The 14,296-nt window shown below is 53.4% G+C and overlaps 8 protein-coding genes across 8 annotated transcripts; 4 read left to right on the plus strand and 4 right to left on the minus strand.

Moving 5' to 3' along the window:
* Positions 1-132: 132 nt before the first annotated feature.
* M409DRAFT_59701 (uncharacterized protein) lies at positions 133-1,482 on the minus strand (the record flags this gene model as incomplete). The annotated part of the gene is made up of 1 exon (XM_033814269.1): positions 133-1,482. The coding sequence occupies one exon, from the start codon at positions 1,480-1,482 to the stop codon at positions 133-135; it is 1,350 nt and encodes a 449-aa protein (XP_033661548.1).
* A 646-nt stretch (positions 1,483-2,128) lies between these two features.
* M409DRAFT_70207 (uncharacterized protein) lies at positions 2,129-5,841 on the plus strand (the record flags this gene model as incomplete). The annotated part of the gene is made up of 3 exons (XM_033818624.1): positions 2,129-2,140; positions 2,251-5,683; positions 5,735-5,841. 3 exons carry the CDS (start codon positions 2,129-2,131, stop codon positions 5,839-5,841), a joined length of 3,552 nt encoding a protein of 1,183 aa, XP_033661549.1.
* A 1,675-nt stretch (positions 5,842-7,516) lies between these two features.
* On the minus strand, positions 7,517-8,533 carry M409DRAFT_28803 (uncharacterized protein; the record flags this gene model as incomplete). Its single annotated transcript, XM_033809186.1, has 1 exon — positions 7,517-8,533. The coding sequence occupies one exon, from the start codon at positions 8,531-8,533 to the stop codon at positions 7,517-7,519; it is 1,017 nt and encodes a 338-aa protein (XP_033661550.1).
* Positions 8,534-8,871: 338 nt separating this feature from the next.
* On the plus strand, positions 8,872-9,350 carry M409DRAFT_70210 (uncharacterized protein; the record flags this gene model as incomplete). Its single annotated transcript, XM_033818625.1, has 2 exons — positions 8,872-9,051; positions 9,105-9,350. 2 exons carry the CDS (start codon positions 8,872-8,874, stop codon positions 9,348-9,350), a joined length of 426 nt encoding a protein of 141 aa, XP_033661551.1.
* A 109-nt stretch (positions 9,351-9,459) lies between these two features.
* Positions 9,460-10,259, minus strand: M409DRAFT_28805 (uncharacterized protein; the record flags this gene model as incomplete). The annotated part of the gene is made up of 4 exons (XM_033809187.1): positions 9,460-9,470; positions 9,524-9,803; positions 9,852-10,030; positions 10,088-10,259. The coding sequence occupies 4 exons, from the start codon at positions 10,257-10,259 to the stop codon at positions 9,460-9,462; spliced, it is 642 nt and encodes a 213-aa protein (XP_033661552.1).
* A 633-nt stretch (positions 10,260-10,892) lies between these two features.
* M409DRAFT_59704 (uncharacterized protein) lies at positions 10,893-11,383 on the plus strand (the record flags this gene model as incomplete). The annotated part of the gene is made up of 2 exons (XM_033814270.1): positions 10,893-11,123; positions 11,210-11,383. 2 exons carry the CDS (start codon positions 10,893-10,895, stop codon positions 11,381-11,383), a joined length of 405 nt encoding a protein of 134 aa, XP_033661553.1.
* A 55-nt stretch (positions 11,384-11,438) lies between these two features.
* Positions 11,439-12,311, plus strand: M409DRAFT_70211 (uncharacterized protein; the record flags this gene model as incomplete). The annotated part of the gene is made up of 1 exon (XM_033818626.1): positions 11,439-12,311. The coding sequence occupies one exon, from the start codon at positions 11,439-11,441 to the stop codon at positions 12,309-12,311; it is 873 nt and encodes a 290-aa protein (XP_033661554.1).
* A 10-nt stretch (positions 12,312-12,321) lies between these two features.
* Positions 12,322-14,262, minus strand: M409DRAFT_59705 (uncharacterized protein; the record flags this gene model as incomplete). The annotated part of the gene is made up of 3 exons (XM_033814271.1): positions 12,322-12,425; positions 12,527-12,614; positions 12,703-14,262. 3 exons carry the CDS (start codon positions 14,260-14,262, stop codon positions 12,322-12,324), a joined length of 1,752 nt encoding a protein of 583 aa, XP_033661555.1.
* Positions 14,263-14,296: the final 34 nt, after the last annotated feature.

A 14,296-nucleotide genomic window follows, 5' to 3' on the forward strand; every position in this document is an offset into this window, starting at 1 on the left:
ATTTCCGCATCTCCATGCTTGTCGTCTTTATGGGGCTTGGAGAAGAAGTCCTAACATTCTGTGAGACTTGGTGTGCGAGGAGGCTACCAGCTCTCATTCGTTAAGTTGCGCGTTCGATGCCAGGCTACATGCTCAGACGGCGTCCATGGCAGCCCTCGTGCTCACTACCTCGTTCCTGTTGCCCAGCCGGCTAATCTGCAGGAACGCATCGCAGCCATAGCCCTCAAGACTGTGGATTTCCAGACTGCCTGCCCAGTAATCTGCGTAGATCTTGGACATGGGCAGCCCCATACCAAGTTTCAGATCCGGCGGTCGACCAGACAGGGAAGCTAGCGAATTGCCAAATTTGTCGCCAGAAGGTCCTCCGCTCCTGTCAATCTCCTGTGGTATAGGCTTGATGTCTTGCATCGTTGCCGCCAGCCTTGGCACCTGACCAAGATTCTTCAAGCGATGGTTCCGCCGCGGACCCTTTGCGAATGACCAGAGGTAGGGCAGTACTTCTCGATCCACGCCGCCCCCTTGATCAGATATGCGTATGATGACATGCTGAGCTGCCTCGCATATCAACACTTCGATTGCCGGTGGATTGCTGGATCCTCTCTGTTCGATCATCGCTTGGATGCTGTTCCTAAGTAGCTCTCCAATGATGTATTCGAGGTGAGATGGGATGTAGGGAAAGGTGGTGTCCAGATGTCCCTGGATGACAATCTCTGGTATCGCAACTTGAGGTCCATAGGCCTGAGAGCACAGCTCGCGTGCCATGTTGGCGCACTTTTCGATGATCTCCTTCGCGTTGCATTTGAGGAAGATCTCGCCAACAAACTCCTCCTCTCCGCCTGGAAGCTTCTTTGCGTTGGGAAAATGCCAGGGCGAATGGAACGTCTCTGTCAACGCCAAGTGCTGCTCAGCAATCACTCTACGACTGATCCGAGAGCGCAACAGCGTAGTCATGAACCGATCACACTCTCCACCGCTCACTGAATCCTGTATCTCCAGAATCCCCATAGCCAAGCGAGGGATGACCGAAAGGTGTTCGTTGAGGGTCATTTTGATCACATCGCAGAACTGATCGTTGTCTTCCAGCGAACGGACCTCAGGGACTTTCCGAAAACGCTCAAAGGCATTGTAGTACAGTTCATAGACATGGCTGATGTGTTGATTTGTCACGGCCGAGTAGGGAAGGGTTTGCATGTTGCGCAGTCTGTGCGCGATCCTGGTGGGGAGTTCGAGCCGCACATAGTTGGCAGAGCTGATGAGGCGGTCTTCGGTGAGAGTGCGTCCAAAGAAGGTGAGTTGCCGCAGACTGATGGGCCTTGCTTCCCGTGATACCCACTCGTCCAGGACATTTGCGGGCCGCCAGGGAGGAGGGAGTGTTGCTGTCGACGATGGGTCTGAAGCGGCGGTTGCTGCAGCGGCATATGCTCTGGCGCGGACTGCAGGGGGTAATCGCAGGAGTGCTGGCACGCCCAGAAGTGAAGACATTGCTGCATTGATATTGAAGCGTGGAGGATCTCGAATGTGTTGGAGAGCTGCTGCTAATAGAGTTTAACTCCCTTAATCAAAGTAATAGTGGGAATTAGTTACGACTTTTGCGCTGGTATCAAAGGCGGGGCACGTTATTCACAGGCAATACAGTACCTAGGACTCGGCAGCCTCAGATGCGTCGAGCACATGCAAAGTCGTGTGCGCCGCCAAGTGTCACCGCTGACCAGACAGGCGGTCCCGTGCTGAAGCCGCAAGTGAATGGTTGAGGCGACGTTGCGTGGACTTTTGCGGCTTTCATTGTCTGGCAGCGTCGACGGCAGCAGGCCATGAGGGCCAATGACGTGGTGTGGTAAAGTTGGCTGAGCAAAAGCGTGCATGTGTGGATTGTACCTCATCTCTGTCCTGCATTACGAACCCATCTCCCTCCATAATCACCTCGCCCACCCCCGACCGCCGCCCATTAATATCACCGGCGCACACTTCATCGCCCTGCGAGCGGCCATCACTACTACTCCCCTCCGCCGCAGCACCCAGCACCTCATAGACCGACGGCCAGCGTACTCCCACTGCCACACGACCGACCTGCCTCAGCTGCCGCCTTGAGTGCGCAGCAGCAGCAGCCAGACCTGCCCACGCCGCGGCCATGGACCATCAAGTAAGCTGCCGCGTGCTTCCTGCCCATCCCGCTTGCTCCTGGTCATGCAATTTGCTTGATTGCTAAATCAACTTTGCGACCAACGACGCTGACGCAAACCCTTGCTCTAGCTCGCCAGCGACATGCTGCTCGATTCCGACTACGACGAAAAGCGCCTGACCCCCAACGACGACCACGACAACGTCGCCATCATCTCCCCCGACGACGGCGACAGCATGGTCGACGACCCAGAGCCCTCCGCCGACCCGGCCCCTCCCCTCGCCGACGACCATGAAGCTATCATGGCCCGCTACATGCCGCCCAACCCAGACCTCGAAACCGAGGCAGAGACTTATCACACCTGGGACATCACCAACTGGTCACAACAGCCCAAGCGCACTCACGGACCTGTGTTCTACTGCGCGGGCCATCCATGGCGCATCCTCTTCTTCCCTGCCGGCAACTCGGCATCAGAATCTGTATCATTTTACCTCGAGCAAGGCTTTGCTGATGACAAGCCGCCGGAAGACTGGTACGCCTGCGCCCAGTTCTTGCTGGTTCTACACAACCCAAACGATCCATCAGTCTACATCAAGCATGAAGCGAATCACCGCTTCACCGCCGAGGAGGGAGACTGGGGCTTCACAAGATTTGCGGACAAGAATAAGATATTCGCCCCCAAGTTCGAGAACTCCGATCGCCCGCTGGTAGAGAATGACTGCGCCAAGATGACCGCCTATGTGCGGGTGCTGAAGGATCCTACAGGTGTCTTGTGGCACAACTTCGTCAACTACGACAGCAAGAAAGAGACTGGCATGGTGGGTCTGCGGAATCAAGGTGCCACGTGCTATCTCAACTCCCTCCTTCAGTCGTTATACTTGACCGGTGCCTTCCGCAAGGCAGTATACCAGATCCCAACAGCTACTCAGCAGGAACGAGACGCCTCATCTTCCGCATACGCCCTACAGCGCCTCTTCTACCGTCTACAAGCCGACCCCGTCGCGGTGAGCACGCAAGAGCTGACACATTCGTTTGGCTGGGAATCGAGACAAATCTTCGAGCAACAAGATGTGCAAGAGCTCTCGCGGATATTGATGGAGAAGCTAGAAGCTCGCATGAAGGGCACAGAGGCGGAGAATGCGCTGGAACAGATGTTCGTGGGCAAGATGAAGACATACCTCAGATGTATCAACGTCGACTACGAATCTAGTCGGATCGAGGACTTCTGGGACCTGCAACTGAACGTGGCTGGATGCAAGAGTCTCGATGATAGTTTCAAAGACTACATCCAGGTCGAGACGTTGGAGGGTGACAACAAGTACGCGGCAGAGGGTTTTGGTCTGCAAGACGCCAAGAAGGGTGTCATTTTCGAGAGCTTCCCCAATGTGCTTCACCTACAGCTCAAGCGATTCGAGTACGACTTCCAGAGAGACGCGATGATGAAGGTTAACGACCGCTACGAGTTTCCTGAAGTCTGGGACGCTTCCCCATACTTGGACGAGCACGCAGACAAGTCTGAGCCGTACATTTACCATCTCCACGGTGTCCTTGTGCACTCGGGCGATCTCAACGCAGGCCACTACTACGCATTCCTGAAGCCTGAGAAGAATGGCCAATTCTTCCGCTTCGACGACGACCGGGTGACGCGAGCTACTAAGAGGGAGGCAATCGACGAGAACTTTGGTGGAGACTACGCGGCGATGAACGGTGTCAATGGTGCCAAGGTGCAGAATCCTTACACCCGCCAGTGGTCAACCAAGCGTTCGAACAACGCCTATATGTTGGTGTACATCCGCGAAAGCAGGCTGGACAAGATCCTGCTTCCAGAAAAGGAAGTACCGCCTCCAGAGCACCTGCCAGCCAAGATTGCCGAAGAGCGACTTCTAGCAGAGAGACGACGCAAGGAGAAGGAGGAGGCCCATCTCTACATGAATGTCCTGGTTGCGTTGGAGGCTAACTACAAGGCTTATACGGGAGTTGACCTCATTCCGTGGAACAGCGAAGATCCTCTCGACGACGCAGCTCCGAAGACTCACCGACTGCTACGAAGCATGACAATTCAGGACTTCACCGAACTGATTGCTGGACAGCAAGGTATCGACAAGGATCTGCTGAGGCCGTGGATCATGGTCAATCGTCAAAATGGAACAATTCGCCCCGATCATCCTTTGCTGTGGCCCGACATGACACTGCAAGAGGCGGCAGACAAGTTCAGCACTCGAACGTCTGGTTTCCGAGTCTTCATGGAAGAAACAAGCCGCGACGAGAAGGGCGAGCCTATTTGGCCGAACGATGAAGTTGCACCGTCGTCTCCAGTGGTCAATGGAAATGTAGTAGCTCCTCAACAAAAGCCCATCATTCTGTTCTTGAAGCATTTCGATGTGGATCGTCAACAGTTGCAAGGCGTTGGGCACATCTATATGAACCCACAAGACAAGGCCAACGACCTCGCCGCGCCTATCCTCGACATCATGGGTTGGGAACCCGGAGCCGTCAACATTGAGCTGTTCGAAGAGATCAAGCAAAACTACATCGAGCCGATGAAGCCAAAGAATAGCCTCGTGGCTTCGGAAATCCAGGACGGTGATATCATCTGCTTTCAGCGTCACCTCAACGAGGCCGACGTGACGGCACTGAGACAGGTCAATCCATCCGCGTGTCTGAGCGCCCCACAGTTCTACGACTACCTGATGAACCGGTTGTTCGTGTCCTTCACCCCAAAGACCGCTCCACCAGCAAATCTGCAACTACGAAAAGAAGGCGACGAGAAGTTTGTGCTTGCACTTTCAAAGAAGGACAGCTACGATGCGCTGGCTCTCAAGGTTGCGGAACACCTGTCATCAGTCAATGCTATCCCGGTCGATCCATCACACATCCGCTTTACGACGACTAACATCCAATCTGGTAAGCCCAGGACGGTGGTCAAGCGTCAGCAAGGCGCTACTGTGAACACGATACTCCTCGGATCTAGCGGATATGGTGGCTACACCTACCCACCCAGTCAGGCACCAGATCATCTGTATTACGAGGTTCTGGAGATGAGCTTGACAGATCTCGAGCAGCGCAAGACTGTACGCATCACTTGGCTTTCGGAAGGGATTACGAAGGAAGAGACACGAGACATTCTTGTGCACAAGCAGGCACAGTTCGACGCTGTGCTTGACGGCTTGAAGCAGCAACTCCAACTTCCTGATGAAATTCTCGATCAGATCCGATTCTACGAGGTGCACAGCTACAAGGTGTACAAGATCCTCCCGCAGACACACGGTGTCATTGCGCTTAACGAGTTCATGAGCGTGTATGCCGAGAAGATTCCCGACGAGGAGAAGGAGCTCGACAAGGAGAAGGGTGACCGACTTCTATACTGTTTCCACTTTGAGAAGGATCCATCAAAGTCGCACGGCGTACCGTTCATCTTCTTCATGAAAGCTGGCGAGACCTTCAAAGACACCAAGGAGCGACTATCGAAGCGAACAGGCATCAAGGGCAAGAACTTTGAGAAGATCAGGTTTGCTGTGATCAAGGGTGGTCAGAACTACAGCAGACCTGTGTGGATAGAAGATGGTGAGTTAAGGCAACATTTTCAAGGTGAACGCAAAAACTAACATCTCGCAGACGACATCCTCTCAGAGAAGCTCCAACCAGAAGATCACCTGGGCCTCGAACACCCCAACCGAGCCCGCAACAATTGGATGAGGTACGAGAGCTTGAACATCCGTTAAGCCACCAGACCTCCCATACGAAAGGCATCAACACGGGCGTCTCTATTACTAGCACGCAACCATGGTTGGGTTAGGACTGTACAGATATTCGCATGCAGCACTGGGACGGCGAAGGGGGCGACGAAAGGGGGAAGGAAGATCAGCGGAAGACCGGGTTGTGTTACTTTTCCTTGTGCGTTTTGCATGGTGTTTTGGGCGTAGACGGGGGGTAGAACAACTGCTTCTCTCTCTCTGCGCAAAGCGGGAGGGAGATATGGAAGAAGGGCAACTGGAATGTTCTTGTGTCCTTGTCCTTTTGGGTGCATTTTAGACTCGTGTGTGTGGCGCGAAGGCAGAATTGAGATATGCAGAAGAAGAAGAAGAAGAAGAAGAAGAAGAATGAAGCAGTTATCATGGAGAATGACAATAACATTAAAAGATGCGAAAAAGAAAGGCACCCGCCGAGATGACGAGGCCTCCGTCGCTCGGTCGCTGCTCCTCGTCCATGTACTCTTGTTGCTCAAAACATACCCCTTCTCCGAAACCAACACCCAACGACGCATCCATCCATCCAAGCATCTCACATCCTCCATCCCTCCAGGTCCTAATCCAGCATCACCTCCTTCCTCCCTCTCCATCGTGAACGCTGACGATTGGAACGCCCCCCGCCGGAAACTAATGGCTGTCCCAGGTCCCCGGAGCTGAGACCTATAGAAGAAGGCTTCGAGAAGACTTCTGTTGCGTGCAGCACAGGTGATTGGTATCGGTGTTAGTTTGTGGTTTGTGGTTATAGGCTGGTTTGGTTTTTGGGGTCGGGGATGGGGATGGATTGGGGTTGTGCTCCGGAAGGAACGAGAAGGGCATGCGGTGCGGTTTGGATGGCACAGCATTGCAGTAAGGTGGGGGCGTATGTAGTTCTACTTGAGATGGGGATGGGGTTTGTATAGTAGGGATTGTTGTTGAATAGTAGAGTGTAAGTAGACAAGAAATTCCAACTCTATTAGGTTACATGTACTACCCTCATGACATGTTTTCCTCAGGCATCACAGAATCGGAAGTATGACTCTACTGTCCAGCTCCCCTTCCCTTACAACTTTTAGTATTGAGCAGCTTCGTCGTATTGACGACCTTTTCGCAGCAAGTCTCCGAAAGTTCGCTGTTCCTTCTGTCTACCAAAAATATCTCACGATACAGTTTCATCACGCACAGCCGTTGTCGATCTTCCGTATTCACCGGTAGATGTGGTATACCTTACCTTACCTTAGCGGAATCGATGTCTCAAGACACCAGCATGGTTGTTGTAAACAATGGAAAGGCTTGGTCGGCCGAGAGTGTGCGATTTGATTTTGCGTGGTTTTGATTTGTAGGTGCTATGATTGATAGGACCGTGATTCTTTCGACAGGTCTTGTTCTGCTTTACATCCCGAACCTCAATGGAGGCTCCTCCCTTTTGGTCACTCTTCTCCTGGTGACCGAGCATTTCCTTCAGTCTAATTCATTGCCATCTGGCGGTTTGGTGGCATAGGTCCCTAGGTTTCTCCATCTCTCTGATTCATACAGTCTTCCTTGTGGTTCTGTAACCCTGCGGGCGGCCGCGCTCGGGCTCAGCCTTCCAGGATGACCTCTCGACACTGGGGTTCTTTGGCCTCTGAAATTCCAGGCGACATTGCCTATTCTGAGCAGCACGACTTCCATCTCAGCCCGAGCTGACCTTGAAATCCAACATCTCCTCGCTCGACAGCAACACAAACATTTCATATCTCAGCCCACGCTTGACCTTCCTACCGGTCAAGGAGTCGTGCCACAGATGTGCGCGGTCGGAAACTTGGCCGTACCCCTGCCACAGCGCTCTCCAGTAGCACGCCTCTGCGGCTGGTGTGAGGTATCGCTCACGGAATGTTTGCACGCTGTTGTCGGCGATCATCTTGGCCTTGTCGGGGTTGTCGATGAGGTCGTCCATTTTGGTGGCGAGGTCGGAGAAGTCGCGCTCGACTTGGACGTAGTTTTGGTGTGGACCGTCGGAGACGAGGAGGTAGTGGTGGTGTTGGATGTATTGCAACTTGTGCACGACAATGACGGATCGGCAGGCTTGTCGGTACTTCAGTGATGCTGAGTATGATCTGCCTTCGACGTGCGCAATGAACATGTACTTGCAGTGTTCGTCCAGGGAGAGGAAGTTGTCTTTTACTCGCCAGTTGATCTCTTTGATGTCGTTCCAGTCGGCACCTCCACTGGCATCGAGAAGCGCTCTTCTTAACTTCGGGGCGAAGCTCAGCTTCCCGCGCCAGACAAGTTGAGGGATCTTGCTGTCGAAGTCGGTGCCCTCTTCCAAAAACATTGCTTTGTCGACGACTTCGTCATAAGGACCAATCTCGTTGTTCTTGCCTTCGATCATGTTGTCCCAAGCCCAGAAGCCGAAGTCTGGTAGAAGGAAGAAGGCCCTCTCAGTCGCCTTTCTGGCCAAGACCCAGAGCGGTTGTGATTTGCTGCCCGTCACATCGGTGGCCATGTCTTCTACTGAGAAGATGAACTCGATATTGGGGATCCATGCTCTGTCCTGCGCCGCGGCGAGAGCTCTGTACATGGCGCTGAGGATTGCGACCGTTTTGCGTCTGTGGTCTTCACCTGATGACTTCGACGCGATCACGTATAGCCCCCCATTGTAGATCATGGCTCTCGTCATTCCATTTTGAAGGTTCATGGAGTCGAGCATGATCCGGGTGATTGGTCCCTGTGCATCCCAATGCGTGATTCCCTGGTGAACGTCCTCGAAAAGGCCTGGGAAAGCAACATTGCACTGGTCCTGTTGAAAGGTGGTGGTTCAATGGTTGCATGTTGTGCGGTGGTGGCCCCGTCGCAGAATACTCCTTTCTGCCGGGGGATTGCCTGGTGGTCTGGGCGAGACGACGGCCTCTGATTCAGTTGCGCGTCTGACGCTTGTGCGATTTGCGGAGTGCACGAGCTGTGGATGATTCAGCTCCACTGGAGGTTTGTTAGGTAAGGTAGCCTCAACTAACTTCCGTATTTCTTCATCCTTCGTTGCTCGTCAACATGGTCCTGGAAGCGGGCTATGCCAACACCACCGGATTTCGCAAGGTCGTCAAGGCCACCATCCTCGTCAAGAAGAAGCCCGGCATGAGCGATGAGGACTTCATCCAGCACTACAATCACAAACATGCCCAGATGGCGGCTCCGGTGCTGGAGAAGCACAATGTGATCACGTACAGTCTTGTAGGCCATGCCGCATCGGTCCAGGAAGAGCTGGGCTGAGAGATGCTTCATAGACGTACTGCCTGAATCGAGATCGCAAGATCATGGCGGATATGCTACACGGCCAGGCGCAGATGCTGGACTATGATGCGATTTGCACCTTTGTGTTTAAGGACTACAAGGATTTTGCCCGGTTCATGTATGATCCTGGGTCAAAGGCTCTGACACCGGATCACGACAATTTCATGGTTGAGAGCGAGATGAAGATGATGGTAGGCGATGAATATATGGTGATAGACGAGGGTCAGAGGGTGGGGTAGGCATATCAACACGACAGCGACAGTAATTAGCCCAGGGAGCATGTTTGAACAGGTGCATGCAATTTTTGTTTGGGAATCTATAGAAGTACAGCGACCAGCGCAGGATCTCTCATACGTAGCCTGATTGAAAGTCAGCATGTTGGTTTGGAACTGCAGCTGTGGAGGTGACCCACCTTTCCGGCCTCCGGTGAAGAACATCTTCACAATGAAGACTTGCAGACCTGCCATGGCGACCATGAGGCCTCCCTCGATCACGTTGAGGTTGAAGATCCGCTTCTCCGTGCTCCTGACAGTACTGAAGTTCCTGTTCTCTCGGGTACGGAAGTACTTTTGTTGCCTTATCAAAGTCGATACCTGTCCTGACAGCTTCAATATCGTCTCTTCAACACCGCTGAGTTGTTCAGTGCTTGCGCCAGCCTTCTGCGGTAGGTTTGCTCGGGGCTCGTTCTCAACCTGCTGCGTGTAAGCCAATGCTCTCCCAACTTGATGAACCCGTTATACCGAAATCTCAAAGTCGACAATCTTATCCGAGAAGGTAGACATTGTGTTATCAAAGCAGAACCTGTACTCTCCAACGTCTGTTGCTGTGAAGACGTAATCGCCCTGTCTCTCCTTCTCGCCATCCAGCACCACCCGCTCTTTACCAGGCTCTTTCCCAGGTCCGTAGACTGCGTAGTTGACTACACGCATATGTTAGCCTCCGAGCATTGCTTCCAGCCTCTTGCGCATATCCGTACTATCAAAGTCGCCTCCACTTTGTACTGCGAAGTAGAAGGCTACTTTCGAATTCACTTTGTCGACATATGTGTAGAAGCACTCTTTCTCGTTCGGTGTCATCTTGTAAGTGAGGGCGGTCGCGGAGGTGAAGGCTGCAAGTAGCCCCAAGAGGGCGATAATGGGACCGAGCATCTTGAATGCTTTCGACGGCTTGGAAGATTGGGAGATTGTCGACTTCGGTTCGATGCGATTTCACGAACAGTCAATTTGGACACGCGAGCTGGAGATCGCGGAGCAGGAAGGGGTTGCTCTTGCTATTGGCTCGCTTGGCTGTACCCGGCGCTAGCGAGTTTACATCAAGTCGCGCCTTCCGCCAAACTTGAACTTCGACGTCGCCTCCAGCTTCATGCGGGCTCATCGGCAGCTGCTGCCAGACTCGAGACGTTAGGGCAATGTCTCTTGACCTAACCCTGGTAGGATATGGATTCAGGAATCCTTCTACCAAATCTTGAATCATCAACTGCTACAATGCTTTCATAAGCTACCCTGGGATGTGATTGTGCGGCTGACATGACTACTACTGACTGAGCGAAGGATGCGACGGTGAGAAAGGTGAGACTTCCGGCGGTGGTTACATGGACATTCGCAAGCATGTGCGTCCTTCTGGTAAACACATCCGCTCGCCTTTAGCCATGTCCGACAAGACATCGTGAATCGTGGTCCGATTAGCAATCGCGGAACTGGAACATCACCAGGAAAACAGCGTTTTAAGGCGCATCTCGAATCCCCAACTCGCTCACAGCTGCTGCAATCACGGGCTTCATTATGGCCATAACATCTCCCGAAATGACTGCTTCGGACTCGAGCACACCTACCGCGGACAGTGCCGACACTTCACCAATTGCACAATCCGCTATAGGACGAAAACGAAGCACCGACTCTGGCTATGAGACCGCATCGCTTCGAGCAAGAACCAGAGGAAAGATCACGAAGCACTCGACAGATCGGAAGCGTAGGATGGTCGCCCTCAACATACCGCAAGATGTCATCCGGTTTGTCAGTCCAGAGATGGAACGGCTGGGTCTCCAGGCAGTCTTCTACTCCCACTATTGGTCCGACGTGGCTGCCGAAAACACTTGTAGCATTTCGGTGCTCGAGACAAGGTGTTTCAGTCGATCGTTGGCCGTGTGTCTGGACACGCTGGTCCTTCTCATCAACGGGGCTGCGAGCAACAACCAAGATTTCCTCCACGAAGCTCGCCGAATGTATCCGCTCGCCCTCCAGTCCCTTCGCACAGATCTCAACACAGCGGCTGAAGCAGCCGAGCCCTTCTACTTCATGACCATCATTCACATCTTGCAAGTATGCGAAATGTTCGAGTGCATCGCCGGTGAGCACAACGATTGGCGCAAGCACATGACCGGGCTGAAGACTCTCATGAGCGTCGTCCCGCCGCAAGAGCATCGCCGGTCTGCGGAACAGGCCGGCTGGATCCTCTCACGACACATTCGTGTACCATTTGGACTTTGGAACGGACTCGTGAACCTCGACACGCATGCTACCGAACAAACCCTCTCCACGGATGCAGTCGACGATCTTCGCCTGGAAACAGACATGCTTCACATCTACGGCCGCGTACCAGAGATACTTCAGCATGGAGAATCTGTCCGCCAATTAGGCCGCAAGGCGAAAGCTGACGTTGTTGCGAACGTTCTTGAAGAGCTGGTAGCAGCCAGCGCCGTCCTGCACAAAGCTTTTGGGTACATGTACTATTGCGACTCGATCTCTCCTTATCGAACGGCACCCACCGACTGTTTCACGGGCTCTCTGACCAGAATGCAGACCGATCAGTCTGTTTTCCCCCACGCGCATTCTTTTGAGGACACCTTCACCGCCATGCAGCACGTCTACTACTGGATGTGTCTCCTGGCGCTGCAGATAATGCACTTGGATATCAGAGCCGCTGTGGGCAAGAAGGCGTATCCTTTCGAATATGACTTCTGCGGCCTGGGCATCGACACACAGACACGAGTTGCAGACGACTGCGCGGACAATCTGTGCATGTCATTGCCTTACATGTCGCTACCCACTCAAGGATTCATCGGGTTGATGTGCTGCGCGGCGCCAATCGAATTGGCTGCCAAATGGTATGCTAGAAAGGGAAACGTATCCAAACTTAAATGGTGCCGAGGAGCAGCGGATGCTCTGAAATCACGCGGATTCATAGAGATACATACTGGATGAACACGAGAACTTATGCAGCTGCATCAAGAGGGAAACTGTGCCAGTCATCTCGCCAATCACTACCCGGCGCAGTCTCTGGCCAGATTTCTCTAAACAGCTTCATCTCCGGCCCGTCTATATGACATACGTGCCACCGCTCCATTTCAGCCACTGAGTTATGGAGTTCTCGGATAACAGGTCCGACGATGTGACCCGCGCCCCGCGACACGACATACGTTCGTTCGAACTCTCGAAATATGGCAAGCAGGTCCAGATATCGTTGTCGATATCTTGGTTCTTGTCGCCGTCTGTACCAGACCTCACCTGGATTTCCATTGAAGGTACTGATTTGCAGTGATTTCAGAGCTGGTCCTTTCCTCTGAGACGATATCAAGTTCCAAATCTGACCTACGAGGCTCTCATCAAGCGCAGCTTTGATCATCGCCCTGCGCACTCTTCCGGTCGTGACATTTTCCGAGTCTATGGGCGTGTGCGTAAACCACGGCTCGCGATCCTCAGGCGAAAGGTCTGATTCTCCATCTACGACCATCAAACCCCAGCAGCAACAGTCGAACTGCAGCGATATCTTGGTCAGGTTTGGAAATTCGGCCAAGTACTGATACAACTCGATCTCCGTTCGATTGGACCGGCTCCGTCGTAAAGGTATCGATAGCTCCTGGAGGACAGGACATGTGCGTGACAGATCGACGAGCATCTCCATTCCAGCATCGATGGTCTCTCGAGCGTCACTGTGGTTATTCTTCCCGTACAGCGGAGGGCCGAGCACAAATTTCTCCAGCGTTTGACCATGCCACCCCAGCGCAGATCTTATTGCCTGGGCGTACTCGCGATAGAGTGGACCGCTGAGACCAAGCACTCTCAGTCGGGGAAGACTCAGAAGCCACGTTTGAGTGTCGTCAGCTCTGGCGGATCTCTCCTCCTGTGGGTAATCCGGGTTATCGAACGAGAAGATCAACTTCTGGAGATTTTCGAAGTGAGCGTTCCTGGAAGCCCAACGTATTGTGGGCGTGGAAAGCGCAGCGCCGAGGTGAAGGCAACGCAGCCAGGCAGGATCTAGGAGCTCATGCCAAGTTCGAATGTCGTCACTATCAACGACAGTGCTGGGCCGCAAATCGAAGCGCTCCAGCCGAGCAAGCCTCGTCGTGCCTGCTTCTGAGCATAACTGGTCTAGATCCCGGCGGTCTTCTTTTCGGTAGGGCAATATCTTGTCCTGGCAGCTCATGAGCCGCAGCTGCTTCAAATTAGGCGAGAAACCAACGAGCAACTTCGAAATGGCTCGTCTGGGCTTGACGGTTGAATACACGCCGTTGATCTCCGAACCGAGATAGCGAACAGTCATACTGTGTAAGCTCGGCGACTGGAGGATGGCCAACTCACGCCGGCCGATCTCATTGCTGTCAAGGTGGAGGAGCTTGAAATCGTGAACATGCAGTCTGAGAGGTGGCTTGGTCGCGTTGGTCGCGTCGAGGATACACTGAGGCACAAAGTTATGGCATCGCCAGATGAGGTCTGTCGCGCTCGGTAGCTCTTTTAAATACGCGGCAATGGGCGTGAAGGCTTCGTTCTCAGCTTCCACGCTGAAGCCACCACTATGATCGTGGACGTGAGATTCTACGCCGCACTCGTCGTCGAAGAGACCTTGACAGTACTGGCAATCTTGAAAACTCGCTTGATCCTCTTCGTTCGCGAGGAAGCCGTGGATCTCCACGAACCGCACATCGTTCCGGCAGTTGCGTCGGGCGAGGAGTCGATTCCATTGCTGGATCGATTTTTGGCAGGCTTTTGGACTGGAAACGTGGATGTGGATGGTCCGGAAGAGTTGGGCTGTGCAGGGTTTCAGGAGGGTTTTGTTTACGATTGAGAGAGACGAGAGGCTGGGTCGGTGGGTGTGGTCGATGTATGAGCAGATTTGGAGCAGGAGCTCGGCGGGTAGGGAGTCTAGGCAGGGCATAGTAACTTGAATCTGCGCCGGGCAGTTGATTTCC

Source organism: Zasmidium cellare (assembly GCF_010093935.1).
Source record: "Zasmidium cellare ATCC 36951 unplaced genomic scaffold M409scaffold_46, whole genome shotgun sequence".
NCBI lineage: Eukaryota > Fungi > Ascomycota > Dothideomycetes > Mycosphaerellales > Mycosphaerellaceae > Zasmidium > Zasmidium cellare.